Source organism: Epinephelus lanceolatus, chromosome 21 (assembly GCF_041903045.1).
Source record: "Epinephelus lanceolatus isolate andai-2023 chromosome 21, ASM4190304v1, whole genome shotgun sequence".
NCBI classification, from domain to species: Eukaryota; Metazoa; Chordata; class Actinopteri; order Perciformes; family Serranidae; genus Epinephelus; species Epinephelus lanceolatus.
Window position 1 is genome coordinate 16,386,755 of NC_135754.1, and position 22,116 is coordinate 16,408,870.

The 22,116-nt window shown below is 42.2% G+C and overlaps 1 protein-coding gene across 2 annotated transcripts; it reads right to left on the reverse strand.

Moving 5' to 3' along the window:
* Positions 1–15,661: 15,661 nt before the first annotated feature.
* LOC117246617 (gap junction delta-3 protein-like) lies at positions 15,662–21,984 on the reverse strand. Of its 2 annotated transcripts, none has more exons than XM_078163522.1 (2): positions 21,748–21,984; positions 15,662–19,513 (listed from the first exon to the last, which is right to left on the reverse strand). In XM_078163522.1, the coding sequence occupies exon 2, from the start codon at positions 19,288–19,290 to the stop codon at positions 18,433–18,435; it is 858 nt and encodes a 285-aa protein (XP_078019648.1). In that variant the 5' UTR covers positions 19,291–19,513; positions 21,748–21,984; the 3' UTR covers positions 15,662–18,432. The 2 variants fall into 2 exon arrangements, with proteins under 2 accessions (XP_078019648.1, XP_078019647.1); XM_078163521.1 differs by having other exon boundaries at positions 21,638–21,984.
* Between the last annotated feature and the right edge of the window lie 132 nt (positions 21,985–22,116).

A 22,116-nucleotide genomic window follows, 5' to 3' on the forward strand; every position in this document is an offset into this window, starting at 1 on the left:
TAGTATGTCTTGTACCCACTCTTTGCTCTCTCTTGTTTTGGCGCTAAGCACTTGGTGCGTCCCCAGAGGTCTCCGGCTTTATGGGAGTCCTGTCACACTAATAGATTTCACCTTCTCTCATTCTCTCTCTCGCTGTCATTCCCTCTCTCACCCTCCTTCTCATCTGCTGCCCATTACGGGCACGAGTGTCTGCTCACCACAAGCTGCAGTAGCCGACTGTTACAAGGGAATTAAAATAGTTTTTTTTAAACGTATTCCAACATGTTTGTGCAGATTTTTTCATTTTTCTAAACCAATCACACATTTCTTACAGGCTGCTGCCTCAAAGGGTGTCAGTAGGGGAGAACGGGGTGGGATGGGACAGTGGGACGGCTGGGACAGTGCATTTTCGGCACCGATGTTAGAAAGCAACTGTGCCATTCACCATGCTCATACTCAGCCACACCCTCTTCACTTTCAACCCCAAAGTGGAGAGCTGTGTGTTAGTACATTTTTGGCTCTTTTGTCTTCCACCATCATGATTTCAGTTATGCTACACACACACACACACACACACACACACAAAAAATTTTATTGGAAAGCCCATTTTCTGCCCATCTTTGATGCTAGTGTTAGCTGTCTGAATTTTTGTCAGTAGCTAACACAGGAGTCCAGAGTGTGTCTGCTCTCCTTCGGACAGTCGGGAGAGTTACCCGGGGGTGGTTGGGTTTGCTTATAGTTCCTACCTTGCTACAAATCAACAAAAAGAAGACATGTAAACAAGACAAAGGCTTTTCCTGATTGAATAAGACCCACTGTGAAGTGGCTGAGTGAATGTTAAATCTATTAAGAGAATTGAATTTAATATGCCATGTGAAAATAAGTTCATGAACTTCATATAGACCCACATTTCAACAACCGAGCATATTTTAAATGTGCAGAATTTAACTTTTTTTTTAAATTCTCACATTGTTGTTTTTGACTTTTCCTTTTAATTAAACACACTCAATAGCCTACATTAACCAACATGCTACATGTAGCTTATGTTAACCACACTGAGCTGATAGGTGCCACTATAATGAAGATTTGGAAGACAGTCAAATTCCATATCTCAGTAGTTTATGAAAATATAATGATTTTACAAATGTTTTACTTAATCTCAAGAAATGTGAGAACAAATGACAATATAAATATAAGGTGTTCAAATTATTTTGTGTCGATACAAGTGTTCCAACCGAACCCGCTCCCCCCCTACAGTTCATTTATTTTTTTTTTTAATAGGGACAATGGGCAGTCATTGACTGTCCAAAAGTTAGCTATACAGCTCAATTTCATCGGCAGTCCCTGGGCAGGTACATCAAAGAATTATGGCATCAGATGTAATAGGTTGGCACAGATAAACAGACGTTGACTACACTATAACATACAAAGCTAGAGGATAAAAATTATATCACTAAAGGATAAAAACACTTAATTATAAAAACATTACATCATGTGAAAAACAAGCAGACAAGAGTACTTTAAGTTTAGTAGGCTACTTTGGTGTTACTCAGGCATTAGCTACTCTGCATGCCCAGATTTTGAAAATCTGATAAAGACTGGTAAAAACTGCAACAACGTATTTTATTGTAGTCACTTAAAACCTGACAGTAAAACCTGAATTTACAGTGAAGCTTGCAGCTGTGCATAGTCACGGCTTTGACCTAAATGCTAACGTCAATATGCTAACACGCGCACAATGAATGCTAACAAACTGATGTGAAGCAGGTATGAAGTTGTTCACCATCTTGGTTTAGCATGATAGCGTGCTAACATTTGCTAATTAGCACTAAACACAAAGTGCAGCTAAAGCTGATAAGAAACAGCCACTCTCGCTCCCAGCTCATCAAATACTGACACACACACAGAGGCACCCTTTGGCTGTGGTATGAGACGACTCAGCTGGTGGCATTTGTTGATGCTCCAGGTAGTTGGGAGGGGAGGGGGATGGGTCAAACAAACTCAGGACTGTGACCCAGGAGGCTGCTGTTTGTGTCCAGTATGGAACCATCAATCAAACATGTTGTTTTAATGTTGTGTGCTAGTATATTTAGCATACTATGCTAGCGATGTATGCCACGTGATGTTCTATTATGGTAGAGTTATACAACGTACCTTAACATGCTTATTTTAAGCTAAACCATGACCATGGCATATTTTGATGTGACGGGCCATTGACCAAGCATCAGTATTTGACAAGTTGGGGGTTAAATTGTGTTGAGTTAGGGTTAGGGTTGAGGTTAGGGTCCTATACTAATGTAAAAGACGAAAGTTTTCACCTGATAATGGCAGTGATAACAATTACTGGGTCACCAAACTTGTAACAACTCATTCTGTGGGCGATAAGACTGTTGATTTCATGTCAATCCATTCAATAGTTTTTCAGATATTTTAGTTTGGACCACAGTGCTGACCGACAGAGACATTGTCACTCATAGAGCCATGTTGCTAGTTGGGCGGAAATGCATTCATCATTGTGGAATTGGGAAAAATGCAGTTCTTTAAAACTCGACACACTTCCTGTTTTTGTGGTTGAAAGCAGTCCATCAAATTTCAATTTCAGCCAGTCCACTGCGATGGATTATAATGTTTAATGAGGTGAAGAGCACGCTAGTCTTCAAAAGATCTATCAGTTCATCATAAAAATGCTAATGTGCCATAATTGTTGTATTATTGTATTAGTGATGTACATTTTGTTGCAACAAAATATGGTATTGAACAAATATTAACGCTGTGTTGGTTTTATGCATTCAGTTTATTGTGTGTATGGATTAAAGTGCTGTTGTGTCCTGTTAATGTAACTGTTTATGTCTCTGTATGTATAGTGACATTTACACTATCTATTGAAAGTATGCAGGGGTTTGTCAAATTGCAGCCTGTCAATGTCTCACTGTTTGACAGCCTGACTTTGTGCATCTCTTGGACATAAAGTTTCCTTTAAAATCTACCTACAACAATCCCTCTTTCCCCTCCTCCTTCCCCCCATTTGCTCCATCTTCCTCATCCCACTGTCACATCACATTTCCCAGGCAGCCTCAGGAAAAGGGCAGAGGCCCTATGAATTGATGTGGGTCGCTTACACGAGCATGGCCGGGACAAGGACAGGCACACACACGCACACGCACACACATAAAGGTGAACCACGAGGGCGAGGTGACACTGTGTACAAACATTGTCCTTCACCTGTCACCTGATTTCATCTGCGGTGTGGGTCATGCACTCTCTGAACCGCTGCTTCAGTGTCTGAATATAAAATATTTGTTTATTCATAAACCTGTGCACATAAAACACACTTAAATTCCTACAAACACACACACAGAGAACTCCTTGCCTTTGTCACACTTGCTCTGACAGAGCTATGGCAACAATGCAGCGTTACGCCACATTGTGCCCCTGCAGCTCTGAGAGGGGAGGCTCTCTTTGCCAGCCTGATCTCCACGGTAACCTGAGAACAAGCTGGCCAATGACGACACCTATTGGTGAATGTGCTACATCGTTGTGCAGTGGGAGCAGAGAATATATGAGATGAATAACCAGTGATATTGAGTGCATTCATCATCCGCTGACAGTAAATTCACAGAAGAAAATTGACATTAGCTCATAAACATCTATCACAGGCCTGTGTACTCGGCAGCACACATCTGAGTGTGGAATGCACAGCAGATGAATCAGATGCAATGGAGCAAGAGGAGGCTACGTTATGATATCTTCTGCGTTTTATATTAGCGCTGCACAGTTTTCACGCGCACTTTCTCTCTGCCCCCTCTCTCCGTCATCTCCTTTCCCATGGCGCTTCTTTGTGACTCCCGTTACTCCTGATTTATTCCCATTCCCCACAGCCTGCACGCAGTCTTTTATATGTCCAGTTAAGCAATTCTCTCCTCTAATTGGTTAATGTAGGGCACAGGGGTTTGGTGTAAGGGGAAATCCCTGGAGCCTCTGAGGCCTGCTTCATGCCCACTAGGCTGGAAGGGAGCCAAAATGTAGTCTCTACCAGGCCTCCCCCCGCCTCCACTGGACTGGAGAAGATCCAATATGGATGCCTCCGGGGCTGCGCTGCTGTGAAACTTACACTATTGTAGATGAAATCTGATGGAGAGGAGCTTTGCATCCATCACTGCTCAGAATTTATCTATTAAAAATGATTGATCTTGGGGGCAAATTCACATCACACAATTTTAAGACCCCAGCAGTCCAACTTTAAACGACTTTAAAACTCCAGTATGACTTAATAATCTGCGACAAAGAAAACCATTTCACATCAATAATGCATCAAAACCTGATCCATCAGCTCACAGAACAAATTCCAAGGCAGGAACTGCAGCATCATATCAAGCCGCCAGTCCCCCTCAGCGCTTGAGAAAAACGCTCTGTGGAAAAATGGAGCAATTTTTAGAGACGGTGTCTTGAAGCTCAGTGATCCACAATGCTTCTGCATGCAGCCATCTCCCTGAGGATAGAGAAAAAACACAGGATGGAGGGAGGGGAGGAGAGATGGAGGGGGAGGAGGAGGAGGAGGGGGGGGGGGGGGAGAAAGTGCACGTAAACCCACAGAGAGGAGGAGGAGAGGTGAGAGAGAGAGAGTGATGTGAAGAAAATGTAGACAGGGTGTTCAGTCTTAATATAGATTCTTCTGTATAAAAGGTCAAAAAGGGAGAGTTACGTCTCCCCTAACCTCTTATTTCTTCTCTCAGCCTCCCATCTTCACCATCTACAGTGGTGGAAACATACCCTGTTTCACTCTTGTATTCAAAATCCTACTTAGGTAACAGTACATAGGTATTAGCAGCAAATATTAAAAGTTAAAGTAGGTCAGTTTTGCTGAAAAAGGGCCCCTGTACTCAACGTAATAGATAGACAATAGAGGAAGATAGTTATGCTACACATTTGTACTCATTTTTTGGACTTTTCTCCCATGTTTTTTTTTGTAAAATATTGGATGGAGTTTAGAGAGAAAATCATTGATTGGTGGAACTGCTATCAACTAATGTAACCAGGTCTGAAACAAAACAAGGGGCCAGGATAGACACTGTTTTTGTGTCCCAAGGGGGAAAAAAAAGTTTAAACCACTGGTTTAAGTAAGTAAAATGGAAATATGATAAAGTTATTGTGGAGTAGAGTAAATATACCAAGTTTCTTTCCACCAATTGCTCCAACACATTCTCATGTTTGGTCATGGACTTGTCACATCCACATACGACATGAAAGGTACCCTGGGTGTGTTGGTTTTTGACATTCTGGGATGCAGTGTCAAGTTCTGCCTGTTACATGCATTGTCTTTTTTCAAAATACACTTCCGTTTTCACAGGAAATTTACCGTTTACATACAGTCTCTTTCAAAATAAATGCACTACATCGGTACAACGTCACGAAATTATGTTTTTTTTCCTTCAGCAACACACATGGTTGGGTTTAGGCAACAAAAGCACGTGGTAAGGTTTAGGAAAAAAGACCAGGCTTGGCTTTAGTATCTTAAGGGACATGAACACCACTCTCTCAGGTGAAGGTCGATGTTTGTTGGACCCATCCACCTTATTTTTTGGCTCGACTCGTTTACCCCTGATGCTAATGTTAAAGGGTGCCTTTTTTCATTGGTTTCTGACGCTGCAACCCGCTGCCCAAGTGCCAGATTTCGACGACTTCGGAGTGAGACCATGCTCATTACTTCTGTGGAGCCCAGTATCAAGCCAATACTGCCTGTCCTTTGGGAGGAGGTGGCTACCTCTGAGGTTGTGCTACTGAACCATTGTATGCTACTTTACACTTCAACTCCACTACAGCTCAGAGGGATATATTGTACTTTTGACTTCACGGTCCGACATGCAGCATAAAAACAGTTGAAACTGTCTCCACCAGTGCTTACTAATTAATGCATCTATGATAATAAATAAAACAAATTACTATGTAATAGGGATGCACAATATTGGATTGCCAATACCTGATATGCCAATACATGACAACTCATTTGGCTGGTAACCAATACCGATTACAATATGTCCACCTTTTCTCCCCACCTAATTTTAGTGATCATCAAGTCTCTTCTGTAGTGAAAGTAACATCATATTATGCATGCATGCTCTTATCTTGATGGCCCACCAGCAGATGGAGACATCAAAAATAATGCTTTTCAAGGTATGTAATATTCATTCATTGTGTAAAATAAGAAAAAGCACGTTGGCTGATTCTGATAGTTCATTGTAAAGCCAATATCAGCCAATGACATGCTGATATTATCGCGCATCCCTAGTATGTAATAGCATAACTGTTAGATGAGCCACTCTCCTTAATTATGAGTACTTTTACTCATAATACCGTATTTCCAGATTGCAATGTTGCTACTTCTACTCAAGCAAAGTACCTTGATACTTCCTCCACCACTCCTTCCACTTCTGCAGAAATACTGATCATCACTTGGCGCACAAGAAATAAATTCACAGAATATATTCTAGTCCAAGGACTTGGAGTCGACATGTCCACTGTGTGAACCATAAGAGTATATCTAAAATTTTAGATAAAATTTTTTATTTTTTTTTCCCATGCTGTCCAACTTTGACGTAATGACTCTGTTTAAGTCATCATGAGTGCAATGAGGAGTGTATCTTATAAGTCTGACAGCAGCAAAAGAACTGGCGGCAGTGTGCTGTAAGAGCCCTCCTGTGTTATCTCAAAGACATTAGTTAATTTTTTTCAGAACAAAGGAAACTGGATCTATAGAGGCACAAAAGTGAAAGTTTCACATTGTTGAGTATAACTTTTATGAAGTATATGGATACGTATTAGACAGCTAGAACATGTGTGCAGCCCTCATCTTGTAACCCAGGGAGTGAATAGAGAGGGATCTGTCTTCTGTCTCTTTTTGTTTTTATGCCTTGTGTTGCTTGTTTAGCAGTAATGAGAAAACCCCACTGTACTGGGAAGTAAGCAGCAGCCCTCTCCTCACTCAACAATTAAAGTGCAAATGTCCTTAAGCAAGGCACTGAAAATTCAGAATGCTCCAGTGGAGCTGCTTAGTAGCCAAACATCGTGCTTTTATCCAGCAGCATCCAGGCGTGAAAACGTGTAATGGTATAAATATGAGGCAAGGTGTTGCATGATAAGTCAACTCTCTGCACACACTGTAGCTGAAGGTTAAAGAAAGGTGTCTTCTCGTTCTTCGACAGCAGGATGTTCAGATGAGAACATAGTGTGGTATTTAAATTTCTCCTTGTCATATCAGCTTGAACTCGCCAGCTGTGAAGGAACAGAGGTCAGGGTTCAAACTGTGACAACCGCAAATGTCAAATGACTCGTCCCCTACTGTGACTGTCACCTTGGCTCATCGTTTAGGGAGCCAACCATCCGGGGGGGAGATATTGAAAGGAGGAGAGAGAAAGTAGAGGGAAAGAATTTGTCTCGCGAGGCTGGGCGGATGAACATATGAAAATGTGGCGTTGCGTAATGGGATATTGCATAATATGTCCCATTTGATACCATGTCACTCAGTGAGGCATTTTAGGTCCCCACATAAGCGGGAAACCAGGGGGAAGGATTTTTTTAGGTGAAACGAGGAGGAAGGGAGAACATGGAGAGCTTATGGTTCTGTCTCTGAGCAGAAGACGTGGAGTGACGGAAGTAGACAGCCAATGGGGTGTGGGCGCAGTGCGGCGGAGTGAGTGAGGGGTGGGGGAGGGGGGGGGTGATGGTAGCTGTGGCGGGTGGAGTTGGTGTGTGTGACGGTGGGTGGGCGAGAGCGCGGTCGGTACTGGTATTTCTACCCTGTCACATCGCGTTAGTGTGCAGCCGAGCACGACTGCTGAGCGCACCACTCTGGACAGCTCTGCACACACACACGGGGTGAACCACACACACACACACACAGGTTTGAATTCACAAGGACACACAGTGCCTACACTTGAGCACGCAAGCACTGTAATCTCCCACGAGGACCACAAGGACATCCAAAACAAGTGAGCACCGATGGAGGTTTGACAGAAACCAGGGGAGAGTGCTCAGCCTCCCAACTTCACTTCCATCCATCCGTCCATTTATCCATCATTACAGCTCTGTATGCATGCCATCAGCCACTTGTGGGTACAGTCATCACAGGGGAATATTAACTTCCTGTTCCCATTCTCACAAAACTCTGCACACTGAATGGAAAAATTGATTGGAGAGGGATAAATCAGAACCACATGAAGCCTGTCTGTCCCCAAAATACTGTGTATTCATGTTTGGGAAAATATTGCAACCTGATGTTCTTGGCTCCGCGCTTCAGTAACACAGGCAATATCTTTGTTTTGGAAAGAAACTCTTCAAACCCAGATGTCCAGACTGCACAAAGCTACAAATGAACCATAACAATTTACTTTACCGCCGTCAAACACATTGCCGCGCCGGGGCGAAGAGAGCAGCCAAGAAGCATCATCGTCATCAAACAAAGCTATTGTGTCAGCGGGGGCAAAGCAGTCGACTCATCCACTCTCGAGTCACTACATGCAACATGGTTAAGTGGCCTGAGCCCAGGGGCTTTTATGCAATATTTTCTTCGAGAAAATGAGAGAAGAGTGGGGGGAGGGAAGGGAGACAAAGTGAGTTTGGATGACGGTGCCCCATTCACATTGCACCCCTCCTCCAGGCAGGAAGACGTGAAGAAAGCAGATGGAGGGAGAGATGAGAAAAAGGAATAGAGGCAGCAAGAATATTTCACTGTAAATGCTGCATTCACACTGTGCACCCCGTGGCAACGCAAAGAGAGGGGGGGAGGGTACAGATGGATGGATGAGGAGGAGGGGGGGGGGGTGAGATAGAGTGGTGAGGTGTGATGTGCAGTGACCCGAGCTCTTCGGTGACGCCATAAACTTGGAGGCATGCTTCAGCGGCTTTGAGCGAGGAGAGAGATATAAGCCGTCCTTGGCTACCGGCTCTGTGGCAGGCCGGCGGTCAGCAAGTACACATCGAAATGCATAGGGGCATCATTGGCAGCACAGAGGGTCAGAAAGGTCACGGTTACATAACTGAGCCTGGATATCCAACACAATATACCTCTGTTCTCAAACAACTTTTGTTTTATGTTATCAGGGCACATTCACACCACAGCAGGGATGTTATGATGAGTTTATTCAATCTCTGGAGTGTTTACTTCCTGGTGAAAGCAGCATTGATCATGCTATTTGCATGCCGGTGACACAACTGTTTGTGGTGTGATTTCTTTACTTAAAGGAATGTTTAACATTTGGAGCTGGTTAGCTTAGCTTAGTATAAATTCTGGAAATAGAGGGAAACAGCAAGCCTGTTGCAATGTGGTGAATACAAGTAACAGTGATAGGACCCAAATACAGATGAGGGCAGGCAGACTGAATCAATGCATTAACCTATTGAAGGAATGTAGACTTACTGGATGGTGAAGACAAGCAGACAGGGGCACAGTACCAGAAGCTCCAAGCAAAAGCAACTATATGATGATCTAGAAAGAAATTCATGGAGCTGGGCTGTGGCTGATGAGGGAATGAGATGCAGGTGAGCAGGTGGGCGGGAAAGGGTGAGTAACTGCAAGGCTGATGAGGAAAGTGGGAACTGGTGTGTAGATAGGTGTGGCAGTCAGGTGATGGGGAAAGTAAGGAGCTAAGACTGAAATATGGTTGGGAATTACAATCCTTTAATCACTGAAGAAGTCCTTCATAAAAGACAATAAACAAATGCTTTGTATATGCAGATGTTCTCTTGTATATTGGCTGCCATCTGATTGAGTGTTCCCAACAGTTCTGTCAGGCCGAGCAAACCCAAAGAGCACCTGAGCAGACACCATCCCTTTTTTCTAGCATCATCTGTTGTAAACCTCCAACGCCGCAGCTTACGCAAGTGTCCTACCTCATAGCTCCAAGAGGGTCAAAGAGCATGTCCCGGCCTTTGTTGAATAGCCTTGGGGGAAAGTAAAAAAAGGTCCGAAGGCACCCGATGGCTAAAGGGACCTGGGTAATATCGGATGTGGCTTGAGAGGAGGGACAGAGAGACAGACTGTGATGGTTCTGTCCAAACATATCAAAATCTGCCTGCCATGCCGGCTTTATATTTACTGTCCTCGGGCCCCAGATCCTCTGGAGAACCATAGGCCCCATGTAAACAGTGTGGCAATATGATCAGTTTCTTACTTGTTCAGCAATATGCACCACTAAAGCACAATATAAACTACAATGATAAGGGCTTTAAATGTGCATTAACTAATTTTTGGCCGCTTGGGTGCAGCAAAACATGTTGTGAACACAACTTTGACACATAATCACCTTTTAAGTTCATATTGGAAAATTGCTAGCCAACAGATGTTTATTTACACATCAGCCGAAACAGATAAACATTTAAAAAATTACTCTCTTTTAGCTCTGTTTTTGGTCTCCACCAACTCTTGAAGGCGCTATCTGGCTCTCTAACTGCTAAATGTTCCACTATGTTCACAAGCTAGTTGCTAACTGTGTCTATCTGCTGTTTGGTGCTGGATAATACTCCAGAATAAAAATGTTCTAATATAAATATAATGAAGCTGCCATGTGTTGTATGTTATGTGCAGCTGATGGGTGCTTAAAGGTAAAAGGATACATGCAATAAGTTTGGGAGAAGGTAGGAGGTTGACAGGGGGCCACAGATCAATTTAGCCCCTTGGCCCCCCTGGTGGATTAATCTGGCCCTGACTGCAGGTAAATACACCAACACATCAAGACATAAGGGCAGGGGGTTGTAAGGAAGGAGATGCTGACATCTGATAGCCAGCAGGTACCCATGCTTGGAAAGGAGAGCAGAATGCAACACAGCATGGACCAGTGCTCATGTTAGCTTGCTTTTTCTTTTGGTAACACTTTATTTTAGGTGTGCGGTAGTTTCCCTTCAATTTCCTTGAAAGGAACTGACGTGTACGGGTGTGAATTCTTCGGAAGGTTCTTGTAAAAGAGTATGTAATGTGGTACTAATTATAGGGGAAATGGAAACCATGTTCAGCTGGTACACATTCAGATAATTCCAAGTAACTAATAGCATAACCTTATTTCACCTACATTAGTCTGAGCTCTGTTGAAGCACAAGTCAGCTAATGCATAAATGTAAAATGTGTTTTCCTTTGTAGTTTTAATTTACAGGCAAGCATACAATTCAACAAAAATGAAGAGTATTTCCAATATTAAATGATGTGCTTGAGTTTTTTAAGACATTATTTTCAGTGTGCTTAGGAAATTTAGCTGAAAATCAACAACCACATTTAAATATATTAGGCTATATCATTTCCTGTTTTTTTTTGTTTGTTTTTAATCTTAAATGAGTGAGTGCTTAACACGTGTACTGTCGCAGGAGTTTCTAAGTCATTTCTAGGAAACCTTCTTTCAAAATTAGAAATTACAGCACATGTCAAACTTCAGTTTGTGGTTTTTTTTCATGTTTTTAAAATATCCAGAGCAAGTCAGTGGTGTTTGTCCGAACTTACAGGGACTTGAATCAACATTGTTGAGTCACAAGTTACCAGAAATCAGGCCAGTAAACAAACAGCTTGATTTGCTTAGAAATGGACACTGGACTGTAAATAAACACAATCAAAGAGTAATGCAACAGAGTGAGCTGTTGATACTACACTGAGCTAAAATATAAAAGCAACACTTGTGTTTTCGCGAGTTGAGATTAAAGATCTAAAAAAATTTCTATGTACACAAAAGGCTTCTTTCTCTCAAACTTTGGTCATAAATTTGTAAAAATAAGTTTTAGTGCACACTCCTACCTCTGCCAAGGTAATGCATCCACCTGACAGCTGTGGCATATCATGATGCTGGTTAAACAGCATCATTACAACGCAGGTGTGCCTTGGAATGGTCACAATAAAAGGCCCCTCTATAATGTTAAGTCTGATCACACAACACAGTGCTACAGATGCCACAAGTTTGGCATGTTTACTGCAGGAATGTCCACCAGAGCTGTGGCCCTTGAAGTGAATGTTTATTTCACTACCATGAGCCATCTCCAGTGTTGTTTCTGTGAATTTGGCAGGACATCCAACCATCTTGATAACCAAAAACCACGTGTAACCACACCAGCTCACGACCTCCACATCCAGCATCTTTATCTGCAAAATCATCTGAGACCAGCCACTTGAACAGCTGTTGCACAACTGAAGAATTCCTGCACAAACCATCAGAAATCATCCGAGGGAAAATCATCCGCATGCTCACTGACTTCACCAGGGTCTTAACCTGACAGCAGTTTGCCATCATAACTGGCGTGGGCAACTGTTCACCACTAATGGAGTCAGGCACTTTGGGGAAGAGTTCTCTTCACAGGTGAAACCCAGTTTACACTGTTCTGGGGAGATATTTGGCAGATGGTGTGTATGGCATTGTGCAGGTGAGCGCTTTGCTAATGGTAACGTTGTGAACAGAGTGACCTGTGGTGTTGGTGTGGTTATGGTATGGGCTTGCATAAGCTACAGACAACAAACACAGGTGCATTTTCTTGATGGCAGTTTGATCACAGGGAAACTGTAACTAGATCCTGGGATCCATTATCATGCCATTCATTTACCGCCATGACCTCATGTTGCAGCATGATAATGCACATTCTCATGTTGCAACATCCCAGCTGAAGATGTTTGGGATGCTCTAGATTGGCATGTACAACAGCGTGTTCCAGTTCCTGCCGATATCCAGCAACTTCATGCATCCATTGAAGAAGAGTGGGCCAACATCCCACAGGCCACAATCAACAACCTGATCAGCTCTGTGTGAAGGAGATGTGTTGCACTGCATGAAGCAAATGGTGTCACAGATACTGGCTGATTCTGTGACCAACTGTATTGTTTAAGATAAAAATGCACATTTAGAGGGGCCTTTTATTGTGACCATCCCAAGGCACACCTGTGTGGTAGCCATGCTGTTTAATCAGCATCTTGATATGCCACATCTGTCAGGTGGATGCATTATAATGGCAAAGATCCACGTGCTTATCAAAACAGATTGAAGTGTGTGCACAAACGAGAGAAAGAAGCCTTTTGTGTGCATTAAGTCTCATATCTTTAATTTAAACTTGTGAAAACAGGAGCAAGAGCAATGTGTTTAGAGCACAGATAGCAAACTATAGGAGCGCTGTCTCTTGAATCTCCCCATGAAAAAAAAAAAAAAAGCTTCTTGTCAAGCATGACTTAGCAGAATGTGAGATGCACAGAGACCATGTAGAGCTGTCAGTCAGGTCGGTGTGTACTGAGAGAGCCTCCATGGAGCGGACTGGGGACACAGGTAGAGCACAGGGAGCCCCTTAAGTGTCTCATTCAAGGTGGAGGGAGAATGGAAGAGGAGGAGGAGGTACGGCGGGGTAGGGGGTTGGAGGTAGAGACGCAGAGAAAGATGTTATCACTTCCATCTCCTCCTCCGTGTTGGTGTGAAGGGAGTCGCTGAAAACAGATGACCTACATTTTCTTTGAGACAGACTCCAGCAGCGAGGCCTCCCTAGATTCACAAGAGACAGAGTGAAGTATGGAAAGGCACAGAGAGAGAGAAAAAAGAGAGTCTGAGGGAAGGAAGGTATAGAAAGACAAAAACAGGCAGACTTCCAGTTTGACAAGGCAGACATGAAGAGGTGGAGACGCAGGCAGACAAAAGGAAACAGGGAAAGTTTTGACGGTAATCCTCTTCCTTCCTTCCTTCCCTCTCGAGTGGTTATATAAAACACATCTAGAATTCTGTTCTATGCACATCAAAGAGCCTGCACCGCTTTGCAATCTGCATATATGATGCGTCCAGGGAACAGCAGGAGGAGAGTGTGTGTGTGTGTGTGTGTGTGTGTGTTTCTGGGAGGAATGTCTGAGTCAAAAATAAGCTTCTTTGAAGAGTATTTAGATTACTTTGTGTTTAGATGAGCCACTTGGATCTGTGACTGCTTAAGCCTTCAAACGACAATCACATTCTCTTCATGTGGGAGTGCTCTCATTGCAAATGCAGCAGTAACCATTAAAAACAAAGAACTAGTTCATTCGGTGGGCATGATAATATACATGCATTAACAGCTGAGGTGTCATGCAGAGGTCTCAAGAACGAATCAGCCACTGGTGATGGGACGTGTGGATGCTGTCAGTCTAATAATGTGGCTGTAAATGAAGTCATCTTGCTGATGAGGGCTTCATAAGTCAAGCTGGCATGAGTTCCTGCTACACTGCTGCCACCTACTGTTGACAAAATGCACCTTGAAGAAGAAGGCAGGGAAGATTATTTTGCTTGATGCTGTTGTTATCTGAGTATTCTTGACAAATATTCTCACAGAACATATTCTGTCACCAGTAATTAATGGTGTGTTGTGTGGATTTCCAGATGATTTTATACTGTATTTTCATGTTAATGCAGACATTATGACGGTTTCCTCAGAAGCTGGAACGTTAAATTTCCGATATCAACGTCAGCGAAAAGTCCCTTAAATTTTTGCATTAAGAAAATGAATTTACAGCGGCAGAGAAAAGTGTTGTGTTTGGTTTATTTTGTGCAGGTATCATCTGACATCTATACGGTCGAAGGTTGTAAATATATATTAAAGTTTTGATATATTAAAATATTGTGCTTTAAAGAGACAGCTCACCCCAAATCAAAAATACATATTTTGCCTCTTGTCTGTAGTACTGTTAATCAGTCAAGATTGTTTGGGTGTAAGTACCAGAATGTTGGAGATATCGGCCATAGGCCATGTCTACCTTCTCTCTATTATAATGGAACTAGATGGCACTCAGCTTGTGGTGCTCAAAGCGCTGAAAAAAATACATTTGAAAAACTCAACAGCAATGTCTCTTTCCAGAAATCATGACCCGGTTACTCAAGATAACCCACAGACCTTGTTGTGAGCAGTTTCATGTAGGAATTTCTACCGAAATAAGCACGCCAACCCTATCACAGTGCAGAGGGAAGCGTGCATTTTCTCATGGACCAGAGGCTCGTAAAAGCGCAAAACATGAACAATAATGGCGTCCTCCTCAGCTGCTTAGCTAGCTCAGCAGTGCTGAGTGAGCTAGCAGTAGCAGTGCGTTATTATACAGTTGGCAGGTGTAGTTTTGGTAGAAAGAAAATATTTCCTACACAAAACTGCTCACAACAAAGTCTGTGGATTATCCTGAGTAAATAATTATTTACATCTGATATACTCCCACTCCTCCCCAAAAAAAAGGAAAAAAAAAGAAGAAAAAAAGGCGTTTTGATCCATGAATAAGCTAATATTTTAATGTCAAAAGTTCTAAATTTTGAGCACAAAATTGAACAGCTAGTTGTGATGTTATAAATTCTGCACGTACACACACGTTTTAAGCCCAGTTCAGACCAAGATTCAAGATGAGTTGAAACAGGCAACTACTTGCAATGTGCCGTTCTGCAACGTTCTAAAAATCTGCCGGTTCACACCAATGCAACTGGATGAGATGGTGTATCATCTCTATGCAACAAGCGTTTTCCATTCTGATTTCAAGCTTTTCTGGCTTTTTTTGTGACTGAATAAAATTTGCAGCTGCTTAAAATATGAATGAGGATAGTGACAGTGAGATACTGGCTAGAGCTGCATTTGTAGTAGTGATGAAACGGGGGGGGGGGGTAGGCACATAGAGTGGTCAGCAGCAGCGACCCACTGTCCAACAGGAGTGAAACAGAGGGCTTGGCGAGTAGGAACAGGTGATATGCTTTACGTTCTAAGACCAGTCGCCGGCGATTTGACCAGCGGAGTTGCAGGTGACACCATCAGCCAGCTTGAGGCAAGCTCAGACCGTCCAGTTGACACCGCTGCAACTTTTCTCTGCAATGTTCTAAATGGTTTCACCTTGTCGCAAATCGTTGGTCTGAACTGGGCTTTAAACTGGGATTTAAAGTAGTCACAGATAAATGAAGAGTGACAATTAGCCTTTATGTGTAAAACTCTGCACAAACCTCGAAATAAATCAAGAATGAGTGAAACATATTTTTGAGTAGAGGGGACCTTTAATACTGATGTTCTGCAGGTGAGTTGTGATGATATGAGGCTGGTTTGATCAGAGTCCTTTACAGGTACAGGCAGGTTAGGATGCAGTTAAGAACAGAGTGATTTAAAAATGTAAATTAATATGGCAGAATAACATAGAATTGTCCACATGCAGTTGCATGATGAACAAAGTAAGAAGTTGGTTTATGTTTCACAGCCTGAGCATCAATGAATTTGAAAAAAAAAAAAAAATCTACTCAGCTTGTTTCTGACATGCAGTTTACACTTCTCAAAAACAGTGTCTCAAGCAAACAGAAACATACTGTAGACTCAGTCTTGCACAGTTATGTCACAGTCTACTGCACAACGTGCTTTGCACTCAACTGGCCCATTTACAATGCACTTTAAAAAATATGGTACACATAAATATTCATTACAAAGGTGCCAATAAAAAACATCAGCAAAGTCAGTTGACAAACATTATAAAATATGTTAATGTTTATCATGTCAAAGTCAAAAGTAAAGAGGATGAAACATAATTGATCTCACAAAATCATCTGTGCATCCATTCATTCATGACTGTGTTATAGATACGTGTGCAAACAATAAAACCGCACTGATCAGTGCAGCTAAAGTTTTATTTTAGCCTATTCACTGCTGTTAATGCCTCCATTTTCTGTCACAATAACTGTTACACCAGATGATCAAACTTTCATGTCTGTACAGTATAAGCTTTCACTAGCAGTGATTTAGCTCAGCTTTGCTCAAAGACCAGAAACAGGGTGAAACAGCTAGCTCAAGAAAAATGGGTCCCAAAAATAGTCATAAAAACTGGTCCATAATAATAATATAATAATACACTTTTTTTTGTTTTTGTATGGATTACACAAGCAAGATATAACATGGTTAGCAGATTTTGTGCGCTTTGGACAGAGCCAGCCAGTTTCCCCGTTAGTCTTTGTGCTAAGCTAAGCTAAGCTAAGCTAAGCTAGCCTGCTGCTGGTCACAGTTTTATACTAACCACAGAAACATGAGAGATGTCTAGAGCTGTTCTAACCCTCTGAAAGAATCAATAACTTTTTCTTATAAGCAAAATTACACACTAAAGTAAAGATAAGAAAAAGTTTCCAACTCACAGAGACACTTATTTTCATGTACATGTGGATTTTGAGACATTTTCTCAAAATTTAAAAACTGATTTTTAGACAAATCAACTTTTTCTTGTCTAAGCATTGCGGGTAAGTAGGGTGATGTCAGATCATTTGAGACACTTTTTGGTTGATTAGCAAGGACACCCAACACATTTATCGGTTTAGTCATTAGTTCAGTAAATCATTAATGTAACCTAGCTATTCATTATAAAAAGTCTTCCACCTTTTCTCCCGTGCTTTCCCTGTTACTTTGACACCTGTTTCCTTGGTGCCATGTGTGTGTGTGCTTGTGTGTGTGTAACACTGATGGCTAATTCTCAACTATTTTGGCTGACAAAATACTGACCCTTTAAGTGACAAAAATATTTAAAATGTAATGTTACAGGGTGGCACACAATAACCCAAGTCATGATTGCATGGCACCTGGTAGCCTAAAAACAAGCTGGTCTCACCTTAGAAAAATGTCCCATTCCTCCTGAATGCAGTAAGTACTCACTCAAAACCCTTTCCCATAAAAAGTGAAGTGTATTAGAAATCAGGAAATTAATAAAATGTAACATCCTACAACCACCTTGTTGTCATACCCCTGTTGTTTTAGCTGCAGCACTCTTACAACCAGAAACAGAAGATCATGGCTTACTTCACAGGTTCTGGGACCAGTGATTTTTTTATCTTTGCTGTGCCCATCCTAATCATATCAGACCAGTTTATCTTAATCCTATAAAGATATGCAGTATATATGTGCTTCCATGCAGAGGTAGGTGTTATGCAGGAATATGGTTATTAGAGTGAGTCAGGTTCTGCCAACGGGTAAGTATGAGTGTGAAGTAAAAAGACAGCATTAGGTTCAGTTGTAGATTTAAAGACTTGTAAAACGTGGAAATAAAATTGAAATTCAAGACTATTTAAAGAATTTTAAGGTGTAATATTTGTATAATTGAATTTAAGTTCTTTAAGGACATAGAGACACCCTATCCAACGTTCACAATGTTCACTGGTTTTCCGTTAAAGGTGTGGCACAAGGATGTACAATCAGTTCTCTTTGAAACAAAGAATCAAGTGTAATCCAGACTCTTCCCCCTCCTGAACTTGTTTATGGTCTGTAATGATTCATCAAACCACACAAGTCAACAATGTGTCCGCCTTATCACAACCATCAGTCTTTTTTTGTCTTTGCTTACTTCCTGATCTTAGGACTGTCTCCTGAGCATTTCCTTATGATGTCTCTCATCACGAAAGTCATCAACAGCGAGATACTTTTTAGTGAAGCGGCATAGGGATTATTGTTATGAAATTTAGATAAAATAATAAATTGCAGTGTGTTACAATCAAGGCCCTCTCACACCATAAATGTCCTGCTGCTCACATATTTGCTGCCCCTGTGTTTGTGGCTGATGCTGTAGCCCTTCCTGCTTGCGCTGCTCCTCAGTGATCCTCCCTTCAGCCTCATGGTGCTCTCTGACACCTTCTTTCCTTGTGGTTTCTCCTCTGCTTCCACCTCCTCTTTCTTGCTGTTGTGGAGGTTCTGACAGACGCAGGAGCGTTCCGGGATGAAGGGCTTCTGGCTTGAGCAGAACCACTTTGCGGAGCTGTAGAAAAGCTCTGCGATGCTGGAAATAGCTGATATCACCCCTACGATGAAGTAGAAGCAGAGGAAGACTGTTTTTTCTGCAGGGCGCGAGGTGAAGCAGTCCACTGTGTGGGGGCAAGGAAAGCGATTGCAGATGAACTGGGCCTCCACCTTGAAGCCATACAGCAGCCACTGGCCCACTAGAAAGCCAATCTCCGCCACGATGCGGAAAGCCACGTTGACAATGTAAAGCCTCCTTAACCGGAGGTCTTCTCTGTAGTCCTGGGCGCTAACCTGGCTGGATTTGGATTTACTGGTCCTCTTGTTGTGGTGATGCATGACATACATGAGGAAAACCAGGGAAGGTGTGGCGATCAGGACGATGTGGAACACCCAGAACCTGTACTGGGAGATAGGGAAGGCCATGTCGTAGCACACCTGTTTGCAGCCCGGCTGGAGGGTGTTGCAGGCGAACTCCTCTTGCTCATCCTCAAACAGGTCGCTGGCTACAGTTCCCAGGATCAGTATCCTAAAGACAAGCATGAGTAAGAGCCAGAAACGGCCAAGCATTGGCGAGTGGGCCTGGAGGCTATCAAAGAGCCCGCCGAGGAAGCCCCATTCACCCATGACTACAGTGCTTGTCTTGGGTAGTGCTTCTTGGAAGTCTGAAGATTGTCCTTCCTGTCCGTCTCAGAGCAAAATCTGTCTCAGCTTTAAAAAAGAAACTAAAATGTATCTTATTATATCCAATCCATGAGTCATGACGAGACTGAACAGACTGACCTGCAGATCAAAGGTTGCTCCAGGGTTTAAGTGCCCACAGTAGTGATAGGGTTCACATTCCAGTGACCTGAAACCAAAAGTATAACACTATTATACCACCTACAATAACAGCCACTTAAGCACATCACTTAAGAAATAAAACAGTAACACTGGCCTAGGTCTTTAGGTTTCATTAAGGGTTGCACAACATAAACAGCTTGTTGTACAGTATTTTAGTGGTACAGTGGCATGCAAAAGTTTGGGCACCCCTGATCAAAATTTCATTCACTGTGAACTGTAAAGTAAGTAAAAGATGAACTGAGCTCCAGAGGGCATGAAGTTAAAGATCAAACATGCTAGATTTGTGTATTATTTTTGTTACGTACAAGTGGAACTACGAGTGGAAAAAAGGAAAGGCACACCATGCAAAGGTTTGGGCACCCCAAGACATTTGAGCTCTCAGACAACTTTTACAGGGTCTCAGACCATGATTAGCTTGTTAGGACTCTGGCTTGTTCACAGTCATCCTTAGGAAAGGCCAAGTGAAGTAAATTTTAAAGCTTTATAAATATTCTGACTCCTGAAACTTTTAGCAGCCATGGACTAGTCTAAACAGCTGCCTGTTTCCTCACTTTGTAATGTACTTAAGAAATGGCACTTAACACAGGAACTGTGGAGGTCAAGATGAGGTCTGGATAACCAAGAAAACTTTCTAAGAGAGCTGCTTGTAGTATTGTTAGAGAGGCAAATCAAAACCATTATTTGACGGCAAAAGATCTGCAGATAAATTTGCAGACTCTGGAGTGGTGGTGCACTGTTAAACTGTACAGAGACACCTGCGCATGGAAGAGTCATCAGAAGGAAAACCTTTCCTGCATCCTCACTACAAAATTCAGTGTCAGAAGTTTGCAAAGGAACATCTAAACAAGCCTGATGCTTTTTAGAAACAAGTCCTGTGGACAAATGGAGTCAAAATAGAAATTTTGGACACAATGAGCAAAGGTATGTTTGGAGAAAGAAGGATGTAGCGTTTCATGAAAAGAACACCGGTTCAGCTGTTAAACACTGAGGTGGATCAATCATGCTTTGGACTTGTGTTGCAGTCAGTGGCACGGGGAACATTTCACAGGTAGATTAAAGAATGGATTCAGTTAAATTCCAGCAAATTCTGGAAGCAAACGTCACACCCATCTGTAAAAAAGCCGACGATGAAGAGAGGATGGCTTCTACAACAGGACAATAATCCTAAATACACCTCGAAATCCACAATGGACTACCTCAAGAGGCATAAACTGAGGGTTTCGCCATGGCCATCAAAGTCCGACAATCTAAACATCATTGAAAATCTGTGGATAGACCTCAAAAAGCAGTGTATGCAAGACGATCCAAGAATCTCACAAAGCTAGAAGCAGAAGAATGGGTGAAAATCCTCCAAACAAGAATTGAAGGACTCTTAGCTGGTTGCAAAAAGCATTTAGAAGCCGTTATACTTCCCAAAGAGGGTGCTACTAAGTACTGACCATGCAGGATGCCCAAACTCTTGCTTCAGGCCCTTTTCCTTTTTTGTTATTTTGAAACTGTAAAATATTGAAATAAAAAGAAGTCATCTTGCTTAAAATGTTGAAGAAATGTGTCATATTTACTTCATGCATTTTGGGAATTAGTTCATCTACTACTTACTTACTCACAGCAAATGAAATTTTGACCAGGGTGCCCGAACATTTGCATGCCACTGTATACTGAAGGTATAGGAAGGAAGAACTGAGAACACTTTGACAATCTTGAGTAAATAATAGGGACACATCCCCCTAAATATTTGTAATGCGTGCATGAAAGTAGCAGATGACTTTTATTTTGACATAATCAAAGACATTTACAGGATAAATTGATGCAGAAAAGGCACAAATTGGTGCATAAAAAAAATCACCAGAATTCAGGAAATTGTTTGACAGTCAAAACTTTCTGGATGGGGACCTCAATGTTGAAACATATGAAGCATATTTCCCTCATATTATGCAGCCCTAGATTAATTTAAAACATGCTCTTGGAGATTTTAAGAGAAAACAGTTGAGCTCCACAATGGGACACCCTGTACTATCCAGTAATGTTTGATACTCATTTGAACTCAACTTTAAGGCCGACAGTTGTAATACAGTCTCGATCAGCTGCAAGCCGCTACATGTGGAAGTCACTGACTGGAAGAGCCACTTACCGTTATGATACTCTCCTCAGGTACAGCGTTCAGGAACAAGCCAGTGGCACTAAGATAACAGATTCAGCCTGAGGCATTTCATGTACCTAATGCAGAAATGTGAAACCTACCCTCTTTGATAATCCTGAAAAATCCAGTTTCTAGTTTGTCTTCCACCACTCATATGTCCTTGGAAAAAACTAACAGGGGATTTGAAAACAATTAACTAGTATCCAAACCAATCATTATGCTCATATGCAGCTTATATTCCTTCCACACTCTCTCCCAATGGCATGTGATTGAGGTTTGCCGGGGCTAATAACCGAGAGGGCGGCAACAGTTTAGGAAATTCCTGCTAATCTGTACACATCAAGGGTCCCAGAGAGAAAAGTGATGTTTACCCAAGAAAGGCAAAGTCTTGATGAGCATTTCAAAGAGCTTCCTAAATGGCAGGAAGGATCTGTTTTAAGCTGTACCACCAGTTTCCCCGGGCCAAGGTG

Coding starts and splice junctions, on each gene's coding strand:
- LOC117246617 (XM_078163522.1), bottom strand. CDS start 19,290: ATGGGTGAATGGGGCTTCCTCGGCGGGCTCTTTGATAGCCTCCAGGCC.